This window comes from Argentina silus (assembly GCF_951799395.1).
Source record: "Argentina silus genome assembly, chromosome: 14".
NCBI classification, from domain to species: domain Eukaryota; kingdom Metazoa; phylum Chordata; class Actinopteri; order Argentiniformes; family Argentinidae; genus Argentina; species Argentina silus.
In genome coordinates, this window is record NC_139668.1 from 7078469 (window position 1) to 7096723 (window position 18255).

Here is an 18255-nt window from a genome sequence, read left to right on the forward strand (position 1 = left end):
ATACAGAATGTTTTTTGACTAGTCTTAAACTTTAGGCTACATCTAAGATTTAGCAAATGAACGTCCATATGTGCAGGCTACAATAGTCTACATAAAATAACTCGCAATGCCCACATTTGCTTTTGACACTCAACAATTTCGCCCGGTAGTGCCAAATGATTAAGCACGGTGTCAGCGTAAATGATCTCATCACTCATCACGCATCTTTTGTTTCCCGTTCATACTCGGCTACAATATCATAAAGCGGTAATTCGTAATCGTACTGTACACTCCCCTTTAAATGGTGAATGGCCCTTTAAAGGTGACGTAGAGAGGCGAGCCGATGTAGGACGACTGTGTGTGCTGCGCTCGCGCTGCCATCCCCATCATGGCCTCCAAACAGCCGCCGCTGCGACCAAGAATGAGCAGACGAGCGAGTGGCCCTTCCCTTCCCAGCGCGGAGACGGACGTAAAGCCGAAACAGAGGCACCGGTAGAGGGGAGCGCGCCGGGGGAAAAGCCTCCTCATGCCACCCCGGTCTCCTCGATGTCTTCGTCAAAAGCCACCTACAGCCATTTGACAAAGAGGGGCGCGAACCCGGGCGGCGGCGGCGGCGGCAGCGGCGGCGGCAGAAACATGAACAAGGATTATTCTATTAATCTATCCGTACAGCAAGTGCTGAGCCTTTGGGTGCAAGGCACGACGCTGCAACACTTCACAGGTATGCCCATATTATGACTATACTGTACACCCATGCTGTGCCGGCCGTTGGTAGCGTTTCATCCACTGTGTGTGGCGGCTTGGCTCACTAAATTGCCGGTGTTACGCACTGGGCCGGCCGTTATCCTACTAACCTACTGTACAGTAGGATGGGAACGGGCGACATGGCCAGCTGTGCGCGTCCATTTTTAAAGGCACACAAAAATCCACCGGTATCTGCCCCGTGGTGTTTGGTCAGTAGATTTCCATGCTGCACTTCTCAAGGGGCATGTATCTGACACGGCCTTATCAGTCAAATAATATTTGCTGCGCCCTAGGAAAATGATGTGAAAAGCGCACTTAACACAATTCCACTCCTCTGTGCCGCTCCCGCGCTCGGAGTCAACGAATAAATGAACAATATGCGGCTAATTTATCTTTGTGCTGCGTGAATGCGCTTCACGACACCGTAAATGAAGTGTTGTCAGCTCTGTTTCAGCCACACACCCCCTTTCCTTTGTCTTGCGTTTGAGTAATAATCGGTCATTAGTGTCATCCTCTCCAACTACTGAATAATAGGCTGTCTGGGATGCTCTAGAAATATGTCACATCCGAGCACCGACATTACACTTCACTGTGCGTAATGTAGATGCTCCATCGTTGTGTCTGTGCTGCACAGCAATGGGAAACTTCCCAATCAAAGGCCTGTAGCCTCCTGTAAGTACAGTAGGCCTATTAGTTAAATAAAGCAAACACAGCTCAAGTGACAGTCCCCCTTTAGATCATGATCAAGCCATAGAGACCAGGTTCAAATCAGCCCATCCAATTCATCATCCTCAACATTCTCAACAGGCTATGTTATTACAGTACAGTAGTAACATGGCCATCCTAGTACATCGGTCATTGTGCTGTAGGCTTACAGGGGTTGTGATTCTGAATGGGTGGAAATGCTGAAATGGTTAGAGGAACAACAGGCCACAGCAATGTAATCTAAACACAAGATATGCTGATTCTCCCATAATTGGAATTCCTCTCATGCAGAGCAGAGACAGATGTGCGTCTATGGTCGTGGCTGGCACGGAGGGTTTTATGAGAAGCAAGCCGACTTCCTGTGGGGAGCAACACATGAAGAAAGAACATGATGTTGTAAAAATCCTGCTGACTCGGTGGGGAAGTGGCTGCCATGCAGGAGTTTGAGGAAGCATGGTTGCGGCATTGGGTGGGGGGGGGGGGACGGGGGGACGGGACTGGGGAGCGACACTGTAGTCTCTGGCAGGGCTGGCAGATCTGACATCTGACACCGGATCACAACAACACAGTAGTGTCGCCGTCAGGTGATCAAACAAGCCACACATTCAGTTTGATGGAGCTAATTGAAGCGACGAGCTCTTGAAACAAGCACCGTTGACAGAAGAGTCATACATAATGTACAGCGAACATAAACGGCCGTGGTACGATGACCTTCCAGGCCTCAGCAGATTGCTTGAACAAATGGCATTTCCTGTGTGTTCAGCAGCATTTCCTGTGGGTTTTGACATGTTATCTTTAATGTCAACAGTTTCGCTTCTCATTTCCTCTGTGTCAGTTCTCAGCAGAGCACAAAAACATTTTGCTTTTTTGTTTTTCTGTTTTTCTCTCATGGGGTGGGGGGGGTGGGGGGGGGACCTGCACCCAGCAAAGAGCCTGGGACAAAGCTGGTCACTCAGCTCACGTTCCCTACCGTAGATTGCGTTGCAGTAGCATAGTAAAGAACATCCATATCAGTCTCATCTCATGCGTTACTTGATTATAACCAGGTATTTTTTCTTACACCCGACGATCTGACAGGTCATTTATCAGACTGGCTTCACTGAGAGTCCACACTACTATCACCTGTTATCCCCGCTCGGTACAATGCTCCGTGATAACTTTATGTTTATCTCCACAGATTCACACAGGATGAGATACTGTACTGTATGCTATGAGGCGAAGTCTGACATGACCAGCTGCTCCACCCCCCCCACCCCCCCCCCCCCTCCCTCTCTCTCGTATTCATAGGATAACTATCAATCCCTTCTCTAAGCCTGGCATAGAGCAGTGGATGAGGTCGGCTCCCCTGCGTTCCTCCCTCAGAGCGCCCCCTCCCCTTCCCTCTCAGCTCAGGGATCTCTAGTCCCTTTGGTCCCATAAGGCCCAGGCAGCTACAGTGCAGATCCACTCCCAGCATGCCTGTCTGTGCTTAGTCTCTACCTACTGTCGTACAACCGGCATATCTAAGGTTTCCCCGGGAAGGCTGGAGTCTGGCAAGAGAGAGAGAGACGAGTACCTTTGTAATGACGGCTCCATGTGCCTAGACGTACCATAGTGAAAACTCCGCTCGTCAGTGGAACGGAAACATATTATTTGAAATGACTGACAGTATTGTAGTGTGGCTTCAAACCGGCTCTTATCGTCGTCAAGAACGACGACTCTCTTCTGCCCTTTTATGCTGTGTGCCTCCTGACTGAGGTTCCTGATAAGGGATTAACAGACATTAATGCTGCCTGTCCCATGACTGAGGGTGTGTGTGTGTGTGTGTGCGTGTGCTTGCGTGCGCATGCGTGCGTGTGTATGTGTGTTTGTGGGGGGAGGGTCATCGCTGAAGATGACACAGCACTTGTACTACAGACGCCCTCAGCTCATCCTGTAGCCCCTGCCTGTAGGTCTGTATATGCAAGGCAACCTGACCCCCCCCCACCCCCACCCCCACTCTTGGTATGCTCCCCTTTGCCACCTAGGGATCAGGCTGTGTTGTCAGAGGTGTGTGGCGTGAGGACGTGTCCCCCCGTGGCCCTGTACGGAGCGTCCTGTAAATCCAGCCAGGCTTAGGTTGGGGCGGCAGGCGCCCGGCTAGCGCCCGCCGGGGTGTGTGTGGAATCCTGTGTGGCTGCCACTGGCACTCCAGTCTGGCCCGCTCCCCTCCCATTCTCTCTCTCTCTCTCTCTCTCGCATTCTCTCACTCTCACTGTCTCCCTACTGTAAGCTACCACTTTTTTCTCTCTCTCTCTCTCTCTCTCTCTCTCTCTCTCTCTCTCTCTCTCTCTCTCTTTCTCTCTCTCTCCTTCTCTCCACTGAACTCTGCTCTCCCGTCCCATCCCTGTCTCCCACTGCCACGTCAGTGATGGAGAGACAGGGAGCCACAGACAGGGGCTGCATTGTGGCCCTGTCACATTAGCTCTGTGCGTTCCCTGTGTGTTGAGGCCATGCAGCACAAAGAGCCGTGTGTCACCACCCCCCCTCTGTAACGTCTCCCTCAGCCCAGCATGACAGCTGATGGCTGGATCAATATGGGAGGTGGACACTCAGTGGATTGTGGAACACAGTTTAATGGATATGCTAAAGAGTTCCCACCAGGCTAAGTTTGTATTGAGTGATACAGTACTTCAGGGTAGGGGAGGACTTTTGCTGTACATTGCTAGATTGTGCTAGAGCATCGTTGTATGAAGTCTAAACCAAAGCCTTCCAGCGCTTGGTTTGGCTCATGGTCCGTTAGTTTGAGTCCATCCGTCTCTTGGCCAACCCGCTTTGCACACTCTGTGCCATTGGTGCCAAGATGGCCCCTGGCTGGCCGAGTTTGATGTCACCAGGGAACTGTATGCAAGGTTGTCTCCGGGAGTATGTGTGAATAAGGAGCTCTGCTGGGCCCTCAGGACCTACAATTGGGCCCTACCCCAATTCCTCCTCCATAGAGCTGTTTTCTGCTCTCCAAGAAATCAATTACTATGGCTGACTGGGCATGCCTGACGTGTGTTTTCCGAGATAAGTGTTTGTAGGAGGAGCTGTTTGTGGAATGTGATAATTGTTATGGAATGTATGTATTGCTTGTATAATTTCTGTTTTTTTTTGTGTTTGTTTTCGATAGGGTAATGTGGAGCAGTGGTAGAAAGGGGAGCGACACACCAGCAGACTGTTCACATCCAATGATAAAATGTGAATACACATTTGGCCATAACAGTTGAACTCCTTGGCTAGCCCCAGCCTCTGAATGCTAAATGGCTCCTCTTGCATTATGACTTTCAAAGCCAGGCGGCGAGGAAGTCTGGAGATTGATGTTCAGTTAGCTTTGAAAATGCTTTTAAACCCTCAATAAAGCCTCCATATTGGATTCTTGATGTAAGGTGTAACCAGTCTAATCTCCAACATCAGGCTAGCCCATCCATACTGGAGCAGGGCCAGCAGAGAGGGACCTATTACCATGCTTGGCTGCCTTTTCGATGGGCTCAGGCTAAAGGTGTCTCTAGATTGAAAGCATTCCCAGCACACTGATGTTTGCAAATGCTCAGAGCTTGTCTCTCTCAGATATAATCTGTTAACTGCTTTGTGTTTTGAACCAAATCACCTTTCTCTTTGTGGTTGTTTGTTTCATTGATATACTGTAGTACATCTGATCTGACCGCATTGTCTGTTTAGTTTTTTTTTTATCAGAATATGGATTATGATGCTTGCTCCCTGATCAGACTGATAGCACAATCATTTCCCCACTGGCTAACAATGACTGTAAATTCCTCCTCTGTTTCTACCAGGGAAGTGTTTGATGTTTTGTGTTAGATTGATGTTAAAAAGTCTACAGGGGCGACCATGTTTGATCCGTATATCCCTGCAGCTGTCTGCCCTTTTAATAGCTGAACCTCTGGCTCATATTTTTAACGTGGCAATTCTCTCTGCTACCATTCCCAAAGTGTGGAGGGCGGCCAATGCACAGTACTCCCTCTTCATCAGGGGGGTGATCCTAGCCAATCGAATCATTACTATTTCAAGGCTTTCTCGCTTCGTGAAAATAATGTCCCCGATCAATTCTCAGATGCAGTCCTTTCTATGAATAAATTCTTTAAATGCACACCAGTCAGGTTTTAGGTCTGGACATGGCACCATCTCTGCTGCTTCCCCAGTTATAAAAGACTTTGTGATCTCTCTGGATAAGAAACAGCATAGTGCAGCTTTTAACATAAATAATGTTGGTTTGTCCTTGAACAATTGTAAATGACATCTTTATGCTGAAGATACTGTTGTGTACTCCTGTGCCCCCTCAGCTCTGCAGGCTGTTCTTGACCTTCAGCATGGTTTTGATTCTATTCAATCATCGCTTATTGATCTTAAGCTGGTGCTTCAGGAGGACAAAACTAAATGTATGCTTTTCTCTAGATCCCCTGATTATAATGACTACAATGATCTGCATATTTCTACCCTGAAAGGAGCCCAAATTAAACGTGGGCAAGTCCAACATGGGCATTTGGATTAATGATTAACGCATGTTAAAACGCATGTTGAAAAACTGAGTTGAACTTGGTTTTCTGTATAAAAATAAGTCCTGCTTCACCTTTGGGAATAGGACGAGGATTGTCCATGCAATGCTCCTCCCTGTCCTTGACTATGGTCACACAAATGAAGCCTCAGTTCTAAAACCACTCGACTGGGTTTATCACTGCTCAGTGATTCATTTCTAGGGATAGTTTCCAAACCCACCGTTGTGTTTTATATCAGTCTGTGGTTGGGAGTCTTTGACTTCGAGAATGGCTTATCATTTGATTTTATTATACTGTAAAGCAGTTCTTTTACAACTCCCATTTTACCTTACATTGTTGCTTTTATGGCAGACAAGCTCTGCCAAAGTACCAAACCAGATCCCAAGCATAGCTGACCCCTCAAAGTTCCACAGGGTTTGTCTGTAAATCGGCCTTTAGTTTCTGTGCCCCGAGTACATGGAATGACCTTCAAAACAAACTAAAATTAGATTCTGTTATGTCACTCGGTCAGTTTAAAACCTTGATAAAGGATCTGCCATCCAAGTACATGATTTAATTGATTATATTGTCTACAGTCCATTGACTTGTTATGTAATTAATTAACTGTATTATGTTTGTAATTTTGAATGTACATTTAGGATTGTTTTATGTTTTAGCAAATGAGACCTCGCAAATGAGACCTTGCAAATGAGACCTCGGTCTCACTAGGACACCCTGCCTAAATAAAGGTTTAATAATTATGGTCTGTACTACTGTACATTGCAGGTGTTCACATAATTCACATAATGTGTCTATTCTAGATTCAGGTAAGTGTGTGGTTGTGTGTCTATATCGTGTCTATTCCCATGAAGTTCAGCTATGTCTCCATTCTAACCTCTGTCTTTTCCCAATTTTGAGACCTCTTTGTTTCTCAGCACCTTGTTCAATGTGTTGGTTCACAGCTCTGTGTAACCACTATCTTTTTCCACTCAGAGACCCACAACAACACCACTGACTTCTGTATGTTGCTAACAGCTCGTTGTGGTTGTTGGTTCACAATGGTGTGTCTAACCACTCGACTGTTTGTGTATCTCAGATTGTGTGTGCTAGTTCTATACCTGTGTAGCGGTTGCTGCTTCAGAACGGTTGCTGAACCTCTCCTCTATGCTGTATGTGTTACCATCGGTACCATCTTGCAGGGGATTGTTTTCAGTGTGACTGCACTCTCTAACCGTGTGTGTCCGTGTGTGTGTGTGTGTGTGTGTGTGTGTGTGTGTGTGTGTGTGTGTGTGTGTGTGTGTGTGTGTGTGTGTGTGTGTGTGTGTGTGTTCTCCCCCCCCCCCGTTAGAGATGTGGTACTGGGTGTTCCTGTGGTGTCTCTTCTCCTCGCTCTTCGTCCACGGGGCGGTGGGCCTGCTCATGTTGGTCATGCTGCAGCGTCACAAGAGGGGCCGCCTCATCACACTGGTCCTGGTCAGCGTGGGCTTCCTGGCCTCCCTCGCTGGAGGGGTCATCACCAGTAAGTCTGTGTGTGTGTGTGTGTGTGTGTGTGTGTGTGTGTGTGTGTGTGTGTGTGTGTGTCAGTCTGTCTGTCTGTCCCTCTGTCTATATGCCTGTATAACTGCTTATCTGTGTCACAATCAGTCTCCCCTCTGTCTCTCTCTCTGTCTGTCTGTGTGTGTGTGTGTGTGTGTGTGTCTGCCTCTCTGTCTGCCTCTCCATCTATCTGGCTCTCTAATCAATGGTCCTCTCCCCACACGTACACAACACCCTTGTCCCCATAACTTATTTAATTCCAGTAGCGGCCGTTTTTGGATAGTAGTATCTAGAAATGTGTAAATAGACGTACGTAGCCCTCTGAGCACAGGACAGAAGCTCCCGAGGACACCGCTGAATGAATCACACTCTATCACAGATGCGAGCCCAGGCCAAAAATAGAAAGACACTTTATTATTAATGTGGAGCTGGCAGAGAGAGAGAGAGAGAGAGAGAGAGAGAGAGAGAGAGAGAGAGAGAGAGAGAGAGAGAGAGAGAGAGAGAGAGAGAGAGAGAGAGAGAGAGAGAGAGACTGTTATTGACTGTGCCTGGCCCGTGGGTACGCTACAACAACTAAAAGCCACTGAGAGGTAGGGCTTGCTGGGAACACCTTGGCAAAGTGGGAGTGAAGAAGGTGAGGGTTCACTGTGGTAGAGATATCCAGGCGTCAACACTTTGATCCAGCTTCTAATCTCTCTCTCGTTGTCTTCCTTCTTAATTCTACCGTGGCCCGAAACAAGATTAGTATCTTGGTCTTGAGATGATAACGAGAGAGAGAGAGAGAGAGAGAGAGAGAGAGAGAGAGAGAGAGATTGACAGAGAGAGAGAGGGAGAGAGAGAGAGAGAGATTTGCTGCTCTTTAAGCTCTTCTTTACTGTCAGTTTCCATGGCGATGGCCATAAGAGCATATCGTGTGAGAGGCGTGACTAACACATGGGGAGAGAGTGACGAGTAAACACAATAGGTGGGCTGAGACACGCCATCACACCCCCACCGGCTGAGGAGACACACACACAGCAGTGCTCTCCTGACAGGCTTCCAACAGCCATCTTTCAACACTGCTGAGAGTCTTACAGAGTCCTACAGAGTCCTACAGAGTCTTACAGAGTCTTACAGAGTCTTACAGAGTCCTACAGAGTCTTACAGAGTCTTACAGAGGGACTGCGATTCTCTTTGGGAAGTTGTACTGTATGGATAGGAGGGAAGGATGACGATAAAGATAGTTACTTTTTCTTTATGCTCTTCTTCTTTGAATTGAAATGTTGTTGAGTCATATTTGCTGAATACAGTTGATAGGCCTTGACTAATGGATGGATGCTTGCTGTGTTATATGAGGCATCTTTTTATCGATGTTCGTCGGTGTACCTTTTTCTTTGTGCTCTTCTTAAAGATCGATCTGTGGCAAGGGTTCCAAGCCTAAACTGACCTGTGCGTGTGTGTGTGCGTGTGTGTGTGTGTGTGTGTGTGTGTGTGTGTGCGTGTGTGTGTGTGTGTGTGTGTGTGTGTGTGTGTGTCTGCCTTAACCTATTGTATGTGTCCCTATGTGTGTTCCATTCTACTGTATGTTCATGTGTGTGTGTGTGTGTGTGTCTCACCAGGTGCGGCGGTGGCGGGGGTGTACCGCGTGGCAGGGAAGGACATGGCCCCCCTACAGGCCCTGGTGTTTGGGGTCGGCCAGACCACCCTCTCTGTCGTCATCTCCTTCTCCCGCATACTGGCCACTCTCTGAAGGGGAAACACTCTCTCCTACACGGACAGACTCACTGACGGACAGACAGACAGGAGAGGAGGAGCAGAAGAGAGGGAGGGAGGGAGGGACGGACTATGGACGCAGTGACGGACAGCAGCGGAGCCAATGGGAGACTTGGGGTGGCGACAGAAGGAGGATCCACTGCATGTCCTATTTTGGCGTGAAGAGAATACAGTATGTGAAGTGAGAGGCTGTCCCACACTCACACGTTCCGGACATTTGGGGATGGATACAGAAGAATGCCCCCTAGAGAGCCCCCTTCCGTCACTGCTGCAACCCCATGAGCCCCCCCCCCCCCTAAAGTGATGATGACAAGGGACCTCAATGCAGGCCTCACCTTCTCCATGTCAAAGCGCACTTCATTAGGCTCACCACCAGGTGGCAGTAACATCTACAGGCTCTGTCCAGAGTTGTATACTACCACAGGCTCCATCAAGTGATACAGTGATACTGTACCACGTCCTGGACTGAAAGCCATGTTTTTGGTGTTACCGGGATTGTTAGTTGTGTGTCAATGTGCCAACAGACTTTGACTTACCCCAATGTAGTGAAAAGAATGCCTATGTGGCTATCTCTTCTGACTCTTGAAGGTTTTCTGTTGCACTTGTGGGAGGAAAACCTCATTTTTCAAAGAAAAATAGAAAACAACAACCTGTGTTTAATTGTGCAATGAGCTTACGGTTCTTTGGGTGCCACAGTAGACTTTAGAGGACCATCACGCGAACAGAAATCGAAATCTTTGAAGAAAGACCATCATTCTGGTGTAACCACCAAACAACAAGCGTCAACAGAACTACCTTTCCGTGTTAAGAAACCGCAAAACACACCAAGCTGGGTCGTCTGAACTTGGATATCCGAACCATTCCTTCTTGTAAAGTCGTTTACTGCACTGCAGTGTTGTGTTATCCTTCAACATACCCAATAATGAGTTCTTCTAAGACAGAGAGGAAAAATGATGAATGGCTTAAGCTTTGCACTTTCTAAATGTTGGATATTCCCCTTGTAGCGAGAGCTGTTGAGATACATTGTATGTTGCAGTTCAAGGTTGCCGTGGAGATAACCAGTATCCTTTCTATCTTGTTGTGTAGTCCAGTGGAGGCTGGTGGAGGTAGAAATCGGAGGACGGGCTCATCGTAATGCATGGAACGGAATGAGGAATGCTATTCAAAACAGTTTCCAGAAACATTTCCAAAACACAGCCTTTCTTGTCATTTGCTGATCTCGAAAAAGTCATCCATGCATTCATCTCATCTCATATAGATTATTGCAACTCCCTCTGTTCTTCCCTCAGTAAAAGGTCCCCCTCACTCTTACAGATAGTCCAAAATGCAGCAGCTAGGCTTTTAACCAGAACTAGGGAAAGAGACCACATCACCCCAATGTTAGCCTCCCTACACTGGTTACCTGTTAGTTTTAGAATTGATTTGATGATTATACTGATAACTTTTAAGGCTCGGCTGGGTCTGGCACCAGACTATATTTCTGATATCCCCTACGAGACTCAGACATGGCCCTTCTGGCCGTTCCGGAGTCTAGACTGAAGACAACATGACCGTGCCTTTGCCATTAGGCTCTAGACTCTGGAACGACCTGCCTGAGGATATTAGGCTAGCAAGATCAGTATTCTCTTTTAAATCTCTTCTTAAAACACATTTTAAGAAGAGATTTAAATTATAGACTAGCTTATACTTGATGCTCCCTTTTTCTTTTTAATGTGTTGTGTTTGACTGTTTTCTGACTTTTATATTTTGGGTTTTATTTGCACATCTCTTTTATCTGCATATTTGTAAAGCACCTTTGTAACGCTGTTTTGAAAGCTGCTTTTATAAATAAAGTTTATTACGTTTATTATTCCTCATTCCGTTCCATGCATTACAATGAGCCTGTCCTCCGATTTCTACCTCCACGAGCCTCCCCTGGTGTAGTCCCCCACCATGTTGTCGAACATTCTCACAGGCAATAGGAACTCTGGCCATAGAAGCATGGTTAGGGATTGTCTTGTCTTGGTTGTGACAGGTTTATCATTGAAGGTATTCTCTATAAACTGAAGTGATGGGGCCGCGTCCCCTTAGTGGAACAGATTTCCTGTAAGAGTTAGAATGCAGCCCCTGCTAGGTTGTTGTGGTAATGATGTTGTCTGGACTGCTGTCGTTTCCCATAGAGAGCCATCTCCGGTGAAGGTCAGACACACAGATACATACATTACATACTGCTGCTGCTGAAACAGCCATTTCATATGGCTCCCTCCCTGTTAGTTCTTGCCAATCCTGTGTGTATTGTTTGTTATTTGTTTTTAAAATCCGACTCATTGCATATTGCACTGAAAATTATCTGCCTTCTTTTAGCCCAGTGTGTGATGATACTGGTCCCAGGGCGACCCATCAAAACCAGTATATAGAGTGGTTCCTGAGAACCGGGTTGGCGAAGCACTGCTGCTGCTGTTGTTTTGGTGTATTGGAGGAAGAAAGACCACGGCAGCAGTGTTGTTTAGTAGGACCTAAGGGATTATAACTATAATGAATGTGTTTATACCCTCCTTTTGAACCAACTGTATTATTATAAACAATAGAAAAGGTCTAACTCACACTAGACCACACAGGCTTATTCACCCTCTGTATTGGAGGCTTGCAAGGGCCTACCTTTTATTAACACATTTTAATCAGCAACTTACCTAACTCACCATCCCTACAATCATTTTAATTGGTCAGTAAATCATGACCGTCCAATAAAAAAACGGATCCCCGGCCTCCTATAAACTAGGGGTGAACAACACTGCACCAAACCCTTGGTGGAAAGGGTTCATTTTTTATGCCAAAGTTCTTCTCACACGTTAGCTTTATTTATAAAGGATTAATTGCTTTTGTGATTGTTATTATTGCTGAGTAAATACTATTTTTGTTTAATATTTTAGTTCCAGACCCATTGTTTGCACAATGGCCATTGTGTGAAGTGAAAGTTTTTTGGGATGAAGGCAAATGGCCATGTTTTTAGTTTTTTTTCATATCTTATGTAATTGACACTACTCACCTTCAGTACTGTCTGAACACAAGGGGGCAGCAGTGTGCTGAGTAAAGAGGGATGATTGTGAATTTTGTATTGAAGATATGCCTGTGGAATTTGTTCTATACAGTCCTTTTGGAGTGTATGAGACTCTACAGTTAGATTATATGGATATGTAAAAATCTCCCCCGAAAATATGACCTTTGTCACTTGCAAAGCTCTCTCTGTACTGTAAGTGAACATCTTACTTGGATAATGAATCATATTCACAAACTGCTAATGATCACATTTCCCAGAGCAGATCAACCACTGAATTATCAGTGTATTGCTATTAATGCACTCAGTGTTTCGATCATCAGAATCTTTTGGCTCTAATTCAGGGACCAAATATGAGTTGTTGCTGATGACTACCCTGTCGTCATGGCAATATTATCTTGACGTTTCTGTTTGTGAGTGAAACTGTGTTTGACAGTTGCTGCATATGGTGAGTAGGAATTGTGACTTTGAGTGTTGTTGTTGTTGTTGTACTATATGTGTCTGTGTGGTTGTGTATGTGAGTATTATAACATGTATTAACTTATTTTCTTTCATAAGAGGCCTGCAAAAGTCATTGCAGCCCCTAAAGCGCTTTTCTCGAGTCTTGAGCAAAAAGGGTAAGGGCCTGGTCATAGATGACACTCGCTGACACTGTGTGTCCAAGGATGATGTCATATGCCAGGTCACTGAGCAATGTCTTACATAATGTGGTTTAAACCTTTTTATTTATTACTACAAGGTGTTCAGAATGGCTTTTCTGCCAACAAAAGCTCCCAGCACTATTCTTAATACTATTAAGAGACAAAGCATAGCTTTCATTGGTCAGATCAGTGCCCTTGCATCATGTGACGTAAATGCATCATGCTACTGTAAAACAAAGTATTTATCAGAGGTATGTGTATCATGAGATGTGCTAGCATATTACATAATTAAACATAACAAATGCGCCACAGAGAATAGTTTGATATCCATAAGAGGTATTTGTCTATTAAATCAACCATATTTTGGAGCGCTGAGGAACACACGTGCCATGAATCGAAATGTTTTGATTTTGATGAGTAGGAATGAGTTGTCTGCTTTTGGCTCTATGCGATTACGTCATTCTACGTGGGTGGATGATACTGTGTGTACTGCAATACCTAAAGGGACATCCTGCAGCTGGTGATCCCCCCCCCCGTCCCCCCCACAGTTTGAAATGCTACCATCTGATCAGACCACCCGTTGAGATGCTCAGTTGAATAATCCTGTCGCTCTCATCAGCTTAATAACCAATGCCTCCCCTTCAGCCTAATGTTGTAAAAATGTCACATATACTCCACGGACAAGTCTGTACCCCCCCCAGCGACTGCATGCGCAATGCAAACTCTGAAAACATGTGAGAGGATTTGGACAATCCCATACATAGACAATGATGTGCAAACAGAACGTGACACATGTAACTGTACATAATGTATGATATGTTCTTTTTTAATTTTGTACCAGCAAACCGCTGATGTTTATAACTTGCCTATTTATGTACAAATGTTCTCCTGTACATACTCAGCAGTCAGGTGAAATAAAATGTTTTGCAAAACGCTGTTTTCATGTTTTTATTTGAATGTATTGAATAGCTAGGGTTAGGGTTAGGGTTAGGGTTAGGGAGGGTAGGGAGGTGCCGTGCCAGCCTGGCAGACAGAGCCTTTCCCCCCAGAAACCTCCATTGTGTTTCTCCATGACTCCATGATTGTTTCTGTGGGATGAGGTCTGTCATTTCCATTGATGCCTTGTCTATTGGCAGTGCCTCCATCGCACGTCCACACACGTACACACACACACACACACACACACACACACACACACACACACACACACACTCACCCTAGTCTGATGATCCACATCAGCCTCTGTGCGTATATGTGTGTGTGTGTGTATGTGTATGTGTGTGTATGTGTGCATGCATGCGTGCGTGCATGCCTGCGTGCGTGTGTGCATGTGTGTGGACAGACACATACTGTACACATACACACACTCACACCCCCCCCCCCCCCCCCCACACACACACACACACACACTAGTCTGATGATCCACACCAGCCCCTGTGTGTGTGTGTGTGTGTGTGTGTGTGTGTGTGTGTGTGTGTGTGTGTGTGTGTGTGTGTGTGTGTATGTGTATAGTATGTGTTTGTCTGCTTCTACACCTCAGCCCTGGGTGGGAGAGCACTGAGGATGGAGCCTTCCAACTGGCAGAGTAACCTTTCAGGCAGAGGCTATATATAGAAAAGCAGTTCCAAAAGACATGCTCTAAATCCGGTAAAAGGACATTTTTAACTGAGCTGCTGAGAGATATGAAGTTGCCGCCCTGGGTTTGAGGAAATGTACTGTTTCTGCAGTGTGTGGCACAGCCCTTTTTCGTTCAATAAAAGCACTCGTACGTGATACATCACCACAGCGACTGCAAAAGAACAATCAGACCGTTTTTGAAAAGTTCTGGATTAGATGCTTTGATTAGATTAGGCTCCATGTCAGAACAAAAAGACAATTTAAAACTTCAAGACAATCGGTTATTTTTATGGTCGATTTGTCTTTCCATTGCTATTTGAGGAATGTGCCTTGTCAGTGGAAAAAAGTTGCCTCAAATCAAATTACACCAGGCATAACATGCTCCTATATCCAAACCTCTCCACTGTAATGTACTGTATAGCCAGAGGTCAGAGGTCATCTATAACGGCTGGAGGAGAGAAGTGGGGGGGTTATCAGTTGTTTGTGGAATAAAAAGGCAAAGGTCTTGAGTCACCATGTGTTGTGTGTGTTTTTGTTATTTTATTCCTCCGCCTGGAGGGCAGCGTCCTGGCCCTGCGTCTGGTTTCCAGTAAGCTTCCATACATGGGCTGTTTTATAACCACTAGGAGACTGGCTGAACAGAGCTGATAAGAGGGTCAGTTGTCGTTGCTGTGTGGCCCTCTGTCTGGGCACACTGTCGGGGGCAGGAAATGTTTCATAAGATGCTAAATGGCCGCGGCCGTGTATATAATTCCATGGAATGTGTGGTCAAGCGGTCAGTCAGTCTGTGTGTGTGTGTGTGTGTGTGTGTGTGTGTCTGTGTGTGTCTGTGGGTGTGTGTGTGTGTGTGTGTGTGTGTGTGTGTCTGTGGGTGTGTGTGTGTGTGTGTGTGTGTGTGTCTGTGGGTGGGTGGGTGTGTGTGTGTGTGGGTGGGTGTATTTCTGACTGTGTGTGTGTGTGTATGTGTGTGTGTGTGTGTGTGTGTGTGTGTGTCTGTGTGTGTCTGTGGGTGTGTGTGTGTGTGTGTGTGTGTGTGTCTGTGGGTGTGTGTGTGTGTGTGTGTGTGTGTGTGTGTGTGTGTGTGTGTGTGTCTGTGGGTGGGTGGGTGTGTGTGTGTGTGGGTGGGTGTATTTCTGACTGTGTGTGTGTGTGTGTGTGTATGTGTATGTGTATGTGTATGTGTGTGTGTGTGTGTGTGTGTGTGTGTGTGTGTGTGTGTGTGTGTGTGTGTGTGTGTGTTTCAACCCTGTGAGACGGTGACATACCGTAGTTCACCTTTCAGATGTTCTGTATTTCATTTTCCCAAACAGGACGCCTGTAATGCTGCCTTCCTGTGTTGTTTTTGTCTTTCATACTTTGTCCTGGAATTCAGCATGTCACAGTCATTGTCCTTTAACCCTACTCCTTACCAACCTGTCCTGTGTCCTTATTTTCCAGATCTGTGTTTGACCTTGAAGTCACCTTTCTGTGACACACCATTTTCAACAGAGAAAGGTTTATTATTGTACAGACTGCTATGTGCCCCTGCTGTAGGGTTTCCACTGCAATACAGAGACACAGATCAACAGACCTGCTTATCACAAAAATTAAGTAAATTCAAACATTTATTTGTAAAAAAAATAAGGTCATCCATGTTATTTCATATGGGGAAAAATGATCTATTCCACTTTTCTGGGTTTCTTTTCACTTAGGACATGGTTTTCTACAAATATGTCATCACCCCTGGCTTGTGTCTCTCTAAAATATACTTCACCTTATATCTTTGAGACGTTGGACATCTAGACTCATCCTCTGGTAACAGTGACCTTTAAGACAATTCCCTACACTAATCCAAACATTTGAGCAAAACACATCAGGGAATTTATGACTGTTAAGATTAGTCTTCTGATTAAGTTGACCACCCAGTCACTTGTTCCTATTGTGTTATTGTTTCCTCCACAGGAAATACTCAGGAGTTAAGTATGAGTGCAGACAAGGAGGGATGGATACAGAACACCTCAACAATGGCTGGATTCTGACCAACGCTTCTGACCCAGCAGATCATTTCAAATTATTGACCTTGCTTTCAAGCCAGACAACTGTACTGCCTCATCATGTGTTTCAACTGCAGACTACATCAGTGATTGTCTCCTAGCCTGTCTCCTGACCTGGGGTCAGGGGTCAGGGGTCAGGGGTCATCGGACCGTCTACAGTCTGGACGACTCACACAGGGAGGGTGGCTCAGACATATGGTCTGTTCTGTATAGCGTGAGCTGGGCTGTACGGTAAAGGCGGTCCTCAGGTGCTTTCCTGGCTGTGGGCCTGGCTCCGGGACTACTGCGCAAACACAATGCACTCTGGGAATGATTTACGGTCTCACTCCTCTGATCCTATTTATAGACAGAATGAAAAATGGCCTTCGTCTTCGGTCCCATTGTTTTAGGCTTCTCTCTCCGACACACTCCCTCCGTCTCTCTGCCTCCCCGTGAACAATACGGGATCCTTGCCCCTGCTGGGCGTCCTCTGGTGTGTGTGTGTGTGTGTGTGTGTGTGTGTGTGTGTGTATGTGTGTGTGTGTGTGTGTGGGGGGGGGATCCTCTCTTTGTTGTTGATGCTCAGCGCCTGAGAGGGGACCATTGTCTGGACCGCCGGCGGTCGCGTGCGGGGACAGTGAGGCAGGCGTCGGCCGACGCCCCTGCTTTTGGCTCGGGCTCTGAATATGAGACACTGACAGGATAATTGCCCTCAAATGGCCTTGGAATGAGACTGAGAGACTTTGGCGACTGATTGATGGGACTGTCATGTGTCACCATGTGTCTCCCTGTGTGTCTGCTGCATTGCTCTCTGCTCACCATAGGTTTGCTCAGAGTTCTGACTGGCCAGCAGGTGTCTGAATTTGATTATGATATATGCCCAACTAAAGCAAGAAAATTGGTTTAGACAGAGGAAGTCAAGCACCCATAAAACCTGCCTGATTTATCCTAGGCTTGACCCAGGATAAAGAGCACATGTTCAGCCTCTCGAGACGAGACCTCAACCTCATGATCTTCATAATGAAGAATGGAGCTGTTCTTGACTGGTTTCTGTCAGCAGCGCTTCAGTTCTCATCATGTTTGTTCCGCAACATCCACCAGGGGGCAGCAGTGTATGAGTAATTCTCTGTGTGTTGAGCGTTCAGCTCTGGCTCAGGCAGTACTCAGTACTCCGGCAGAATCCAAGGGGACCAGGTAGGAGTGATTCATCTGTACATCCGCAGGGACTCATATGTGAGTCATAGCAACCCATCAGTCATGCAGTCAATAAACAGTCAAACCAGTTATGACCCATAATAAACAAGATTGAACTTTATTTTCACTGTCACTGATGGCCATGCACTGTAGGCATAATGAACTGTTCCAACCAGGGGAGGCTGGTGGAGGTAGAAATCAGAGGACGGGCTTATTGTAATGCATGGAACGGAATGAGGAATGGTATCAAACACGTCTTTGAAACCATTCCTCATTCCGTTCCATGCATTACAATGAGCCCGTCCTCCGATTTCTACCTCCACCAGCCTCCCCGGGTTCCAACCTCAGGGTTCTCTCAGAGCTGCTGTGCTCTCCACTTAAACGTTCTTTATCATGCAATCTCATTTCTTGATGGCTATCGATTTATCATGGCCATTTAAGGGAGCACTATATTAAAGCTCCAATCTACATACTGGACCATTAACCCTAAGTTAATCAGGCGAGTCCAGTCGAGATGGTCATCTCTTTAACAAGCGGGCCTTCTGTTTTAC

The 18255-nt window shown here is 46.3% G+C and overlaps 1 protein-coding gene across 1 annotated transcript; it reads left to right on the forward strand.

Moving 5' to 3' along the window:
• Positions 1–416: 416 nt before the first annotated feature.
• tmem170b (transmembrane protein 170B) lies at positions 417–9183 on the forward strand (the record flags this gene model as incomplete). Its single annotated transcript, XM_083684506.1, has 3 exons — positions 417–700; positions 7267–7437; positions 9053–9183. Exons 1-3 carry the CDS (start codon positions 526–528, stop codon positions 9181–9183), a joined length of 477 nt encoding a protein of 158 aa, XP_083540632.1. The 5' UTR covers positions 417–525.
• Positions 9184–18255: the final 9072 nt, after the last annotated feature.